Source organism: Grammomys surdaster, unplaced genomic scaffold (assembly GCF_004785775.1).
Source record: "Grammomys surdaster isolate TR1022 unplaced genomic scaffold, NIH_TR_1.0 126118, whole genome shotgun sequence".
Taxonomy (NCBI): Eukaryota; Metazoa; Chordata; class Mammalia; order Rodentia; family Muridae; genus Grammomys; species Grammomys surdaster.
Genome location: NW_021620926.1, coordinates 6,284,677 through 6,290,676, shown reverse-complemented (window position 1 = coordinate 6,290,676; position 6,000 = coordinate 6,284,677). Strand labels below are relative to the sequence as shown.

The 6,000-nt window shown below is 44.6% G+C and overlaps 1 protein-coding gene across 1 annotated transcript in view; it reads right to left on the bottom strand.

Annotated features, from left to right (window-relative positions):
- Positions 1 to 1,455: 1,455 nt before the first annotated feature.
- The window catches only part of Mrps6 (mitochondrial ribosomal protein S6), a 56,417-nt gene continuing 51,872 nt past the window's right edge, over positions 1,456 to 6,000 (bottom strand). The window contains exon 4 of the mRNA XM_028756329.1: positions 1,456 to 1,892. Within this exon, the coding sequence (XP_028612162.1) occupies positions 1,700 to 1,892 (193 nt within the window). The 3' untranslated portion in view covers positions 1,456 to 1,699. The remainder of the gene's footprint in view (positions 1,893 to 6,000) is intronic.

Sequence of the window (6,000 nt, the reverse complement as noted above, 5' to 3'; positions counted from 1 at the left end):
CAGCCATTCAACTTAGCCAGCCTCCTTCCTAACATACTTAACTGTGCCACGGGGCTCTGAATACTTGCCTGCCCATAAACACCCAATGGTGCCTTCTGAAGGTTAAGGAGCAGAAAAGATATCAGCAATGCCACGCTTGGGCCAGGAGAACAGATGCTAAGCCCCCCAGCAACAGTAACCTGAAAGGCAAGGTCAACGTGAGTGCTGCAAGACAGACCAGAACCAAAGAGTCCCAGCTACCGTGTGGCAACTGGGTTCCAGGTCAAATCCATGTCAAGCTTTTTCACCTGAAAGCATGAGTAATGACGCTCCCTTGAGAGGCCTGGAAAGCTTAGGTGAGGTTAGCACCCATGTGCACATGGCCTGCAACATGGACTTCATCAACAGAGGATGGTGACATCAAGTAAAGCCGCATGGGATACAAGCTGTCTGGCAGATGAACGTGGGCTCTTCCGGGCCCTGCCAACAGCTGCAGTTTTAGGAAATCCAAAACAGGAAGTGCTGTATTTCCCCAGATAATCTCTACTCTATCCTTTTATTTTTAACCATGGATTCTGGTCTATTGCTTTTTAAAATGTTGCCTTATTTTCTTTTGCCTGCACACCACATGCATGCAGTGCCCACTGAGGCCAGAAGAGGCCACCAAACCAGAAGAGGGACTAGAGTTTCAGGTGGTTGTGAGCTGCCCTGTGGGTGCTGGGAATTGGATCTGGGTCCTCTGGAAAAGCAGTTGATGCCCTTAACCTCTGAGCCATCTCTCCATCCCTCATCTGCTGCTCTTCAGAAAACGTTTTTATAATTTTTGCCTGGAAGAAGTTGCAGCTGGTGTGATCTGGGCTCCCATGAACACGGGCAGTAACAAACTTAACAGCCCATGCAGAGACAGGAAGCCCTGGCTGGGCACTGGGTTTCACACACAGGTCTGTGTCCCTTGTTCTTCCCCTGCCTGTGGGAAGACAACTAGGTTGTATAAATCAACACAGCCAGCCCCAAGCTCCTAGCAACAGCAGCTGTGTCACCTGTGACGAAAATTAACCCTGAACAGGGACCACCTGAGAAGTCTGAGGGGCCACTCCTTTCACCAGCCAATGATCAGAGATTACTATTCCTCTACACTAATATTCCTTGGACTATTATTCCAGGGAAAACCCTAGCTGACACCATCCCACTGCCTTCTTCAAGGCTTCCAGGGCTGAGGGGCAGTGGAGCAGGAGGCAGAAGCCAGTGATGAGACAATGTGTCAGACCAAAAGCCCCAACACTCATGGCCTCCTTGAAGATCACTGCTGTGTGGACAGAGCAAGAATGAATTACGTAGACCATCCAGTAGTCCAGCAACAGTCACCCAGATCCCAACCTTCAGGGTGCTCGTAACAGTTTGGGGTGTCACAGCACAACTGGAGCTGCCAGCTTTGGGGGTACACTGTGCTGGGGAAGGGGAGAAGCAACACAGCAGTCAGTGTTGATAATGTCATGTTTATTACTCTGCTCTGTGTTCCATAGAGAAATGCTGCAGCAGTCCTGCAAACACCCCCACCACCGACAAACCATCCGAGGCTGAAATCTCCATAGAGATGACAGGGCAGGTCTCGGCCAGCAGTTCCCACCTCCTGCAGCAAAATGGTTGTGGGCTAAAGCATCCTAGACTATAAGCAATCAGCATCCATAGTGCACTTAGAATTAAATAGAAGGCCAAAAATTCACTTCTTTCTCTTCTTTGTTGAATATAGTTTTTCTTCAAGTGGGACTGGGACTATGCCGTCACACTCTTTTACTTCCTGGGTCAGAGGGTGTTTCACAATATTTGGTCTAATCACGTCAATGTCTCGTGCCAAGTGTTCCAATATGCTTTCCACAACATTTGTTGGGGCATAAAAATCCACCAAGAAATACCTGCAACAAGACAGAAAAGGGTGAATTCCTGTATCTGAAGGATAACACACCTGCTCTGCTGAGTGGTGTGACCTTTACTCTCCCACAGAGATCACTACTCACACGCTCACGCTCAGCTGTAGCACACCCAGTGTCCTTCCAGACTGTACCTATCATTATGTCCCTGTAAACTTAGTTGGAAGCACCTTCACAGCAGCAAGACTGCTGTGACATCAGGCACAGCAGGAAGTCACACAGAATAGCTCTAAGATTGTGTATGGAGAATTTTCTACCCTGTAATAGCTGTTTCTTTTGTAACGGCCGGTTCTGTTATTTTGTAAACGCCGGCAGGTTCTGTTGTTTTGGTCTGTAGGTCAGGGTCTAGCAAGAGAGAGAGTCGGGACAGAGGAAGGGCGAAAAAGGGGCGAGAGACGCAAAAGATAGATACAAGACAGAGTCTGGTCGAATCTCTTCAAGTCTCTTCTTTATTCTCCTTCAAGTCTCTTCTTTATTCTCCTCTCTTCTTCTATATTCTCCTCACACACATGCTATATTCTCCTCACTCACATAGAAAGGAAATCCTTGGTATTTATACCCTTTACCACGTGACTTGCCCTCATGGACAAGCTCAACTGAAGACACTAAGTCACGTGTCTTGTAGCCATGGATACCAGGTGCACCTTCAGCTGGGGGCACTAAACAGTGTAACAAGATGTTTATCAGAGTGTGCTCAGCCATTGTAGGCTGTTGAAAACAAGTCTCTTGTCAGGGTATATGGCTCGAGATGGCTGTAAAGATGATAACCACTTTTGGCTAAGAGTCGGCTCCCAACCCTACCCTATCAACAAAAATGGATTTTATATCATGTATGGATTCTTCTTGCAGAAGCATTTATTAGATAGTCTTCTAATTTCCCATGGACTTGACCAGTGACTCAACACACCTAAGAGAATCAGTCAGCCCCTTTCCACAGAAAGGAAAAGGACAAAAGGAAGAGACCCACCTAGAGCTCACCTGTAGGAACAAGAACTGACAGTCAGTGTAGCATTAATTATTCATATCAGCCTGATACCAAAGGCTATGACAGACAGTGTGCATCAAACCCATTATCAACACCCTGCTGGACACTGTCACAAGACTGTCTGCTGCACACCCCTGCTGTCACACTCAAAAGCAGCCAAGTGTAGCAGTGCACACCAGCATTCAAGATGCAAAGGTAGGGGCATCACTTCAAGTCAAAGGCAGCTGGCCACTCCAGTGACTTACATAGCCAGCTATGGCTATGTAGAAAGATCCTATCTCAGAAACCCAGAGGGCAGCCCAGAGGTTAGGCCTCCGTCACGCTGCTTGAACTGTGAGCAGGGCACTCCCAGGCCTGGCCATGGTCTAGCTGGCTGACATCTTCTTTCTAGCCTGCGCTCTCCCAACTCTCCAAGTGCAGTCCCACCAATGTCCCCTCAGTGCTCACCCCTACCTCTCAGTCTGTGGTCTTAGAGGCCCCTGAGCACCTCCTGCAGAGCAGCCTCACCCCACAGCCATGCTTCTGCCATCTCCCTCACCGTCCTGCTCTGACTGCACTGCTTCACCACTAGCACGGTGGACATCTGCTTACCATCCACCTTGCTCCTCCCTGGTGGCTAGCCTCTGCTACACAGTGCAGGAAGGCACTTTCTATATGGCTGTTATGTGTATACAGGCTTATGCACCTGTAAACAACCAGATGAAACTCACTGTCACCAGCCAACAGACAAACAGAACAGACATGAACGCTGAGAGGGGAGAGCAGTGAAGAAAAGAAACAAGCAGGAGATGGAGGTGGATATGAGGGGTGAGGGGAGGTGACTTGGAACACATTATGTGTATATATGAAAACATCACATTGAAACCCATAATCAGGTGTAATTAATGCATGATAAAGCATTTTAGAACACACTTAAATAGTGGATCTGTGCATCAAAGAATCAAAGGAGAAAAGACAAAGTACTTTAAATTGAGTAAAATTGAAGACTGAAAGCCACTAAAAACAGTGCACAGTCACAGCATGGACCACTTTCTATATGGCTGTTATGTGTATACAGGCTTGAAAGAACTGTAAGAATAGTAATGCAAGAACAGTCAAGTTTCAAACTGCTGTCAGCGTCTATCTTAGAAAATGGAAAAGGAACAAATTAAATCCGGTCTGAGCTAAGTAAAGTGGATGAGAAGACGCTTCTAAAACAAAAAGGTAAAATAGAACATGAATGAGATCAAATGCTAATTTATTGTATCACTAAAATCAGCATGCCCCTCAGTAGGCAGTGCAATAGGACACACCAATACTAAGAACAACAAAGGTGAGATGACTGCAGATTCTGTGAATATAAGGACATTGGGGACATTGTGGATAACCTGTAATGAATGTGACATCTCAGGTAAGAGTCAAATTCCTCGAAAAAAAAAAAACTATCAAAGTTCATTCTAGAAAAAGTAGATCCCTGTCATAGTCCTGTATCCATGAAGAGTTAACCCTGTGGCTACACACATCCCCACAAAGAGACTAGAAGCACTCACTGGTGAACTATACTAAATGTGGGAGGAAAAGCACCAACTCTAACAGAAACTCAGGACAAGTGGGAAAACACATCTCAACTTGCTTATGAGGCTAATATCACCTTATAACAAAACCAAACACAAATACCACAGGGGACAAAACAGGAAGATGAAAAATCCCAACAACAATCCACAAACTGACCACAGTGATATGTAAGGACAATGTTACCACATCCAAGTACAGTGTATCCCAAGAATGCAACCCTAGATTCATATTAGAAAACAACCAGCCAATAGGACTCACTACATTGATGAGCAAGGAGAAAATTATGATAACTTTAGTAACCATGTAAGTAAAGAAGTTGCCGGGCGGTGGTGGCACACGCCTTTAATCCCAGCACTTGGGAGGCAGAGGCAGGCAGATTTCTGAGTTCGAGAGTTCGAGGCTAGCCTGGTCTACAGAGTGAGTTCCAGGACAGCCAGGGCTACACAGAGAAACCCTGTCTCGAAAAAAAAAAAAAAATAAGTAAAGAAGTTAACAAAATCTCGTGGCAATTCCTGAGAAAAAGTTCCAAGAAACTATGCATAGAGAGGACTTTCCAAAAATCCTACAACTAGCATTTCACCAAGTCTGGATAGCCCCACCCCAGACAAAGAACAAAGATGTCCCTCTTGAACACTGTACTGGAGATGCTTGACAGAGCAAAGGGCAAGAAAAGGCAACAGGAAGCATCAGATCGATACTCCTGCCTCAACCTCCTTAGTAAACACTGTATCTAGGGGCCTTAAATCAATGTCTCCTTTTTTGCCTTTAACACCTGTGCCCCTGCTTCAACCTTCTTGAACATTACCCATGTTATAGACATTTACTATGACATCTATATTCCCAATGCAAAGTTTTCTTATTCTAAATAAAGATTGTAACAGAGAACCTTTCTGTTATTTAGACTGACAATGGGTAAGACTTTTTCAATAATTTAGATGTCCATTCTCTTCAACGTGACTTACAGTTTCAACAACAACTCAAATAAAAGACCAACAAACTTTATTTTCAAGTTCAAATAGAAATACCAAGAATGTATAACAGCCAAATACCTTTGATAGAGAATAGAGCTGAACAAACATCACCTCTTCTCAAGACTTAAAAAGCAACAGTGATGCACACAGTGTGACCACACAGACCCATGCAGGCAGTGTCTTTTCCACACCTGCGTCCTTAGTGCTTGAAAAGGTACACTTTGTTCCTCCTTGTCTACCATACAGGAAAAATAACTCAAAAAATAGAACAGATGAAACAAAACATTAAATTTCTAAAAAAAAGAAAGCAAGCCTTCTGCCTTGGGATTAAGCCGAGATCCACCAGACAGCACAAAAGTACAATTAATAACAGGGAGACATCAAAGGAGACCAACACTAAAGACAGTTCTGTAAGTAAAAAGACAAGCTGGAGTCAGGAATTGCTAGTCATATCTCTAGTAAAATACCTGACTCTAGCATACAAAGAACTCTCAAAATTTAATTAAAAAAAAAAACCCAAAGTAATTTAAAACAAAAATAAGCCTCAATTTGAAAAGTTGTAAATGGGACAGACTAAAGGTAG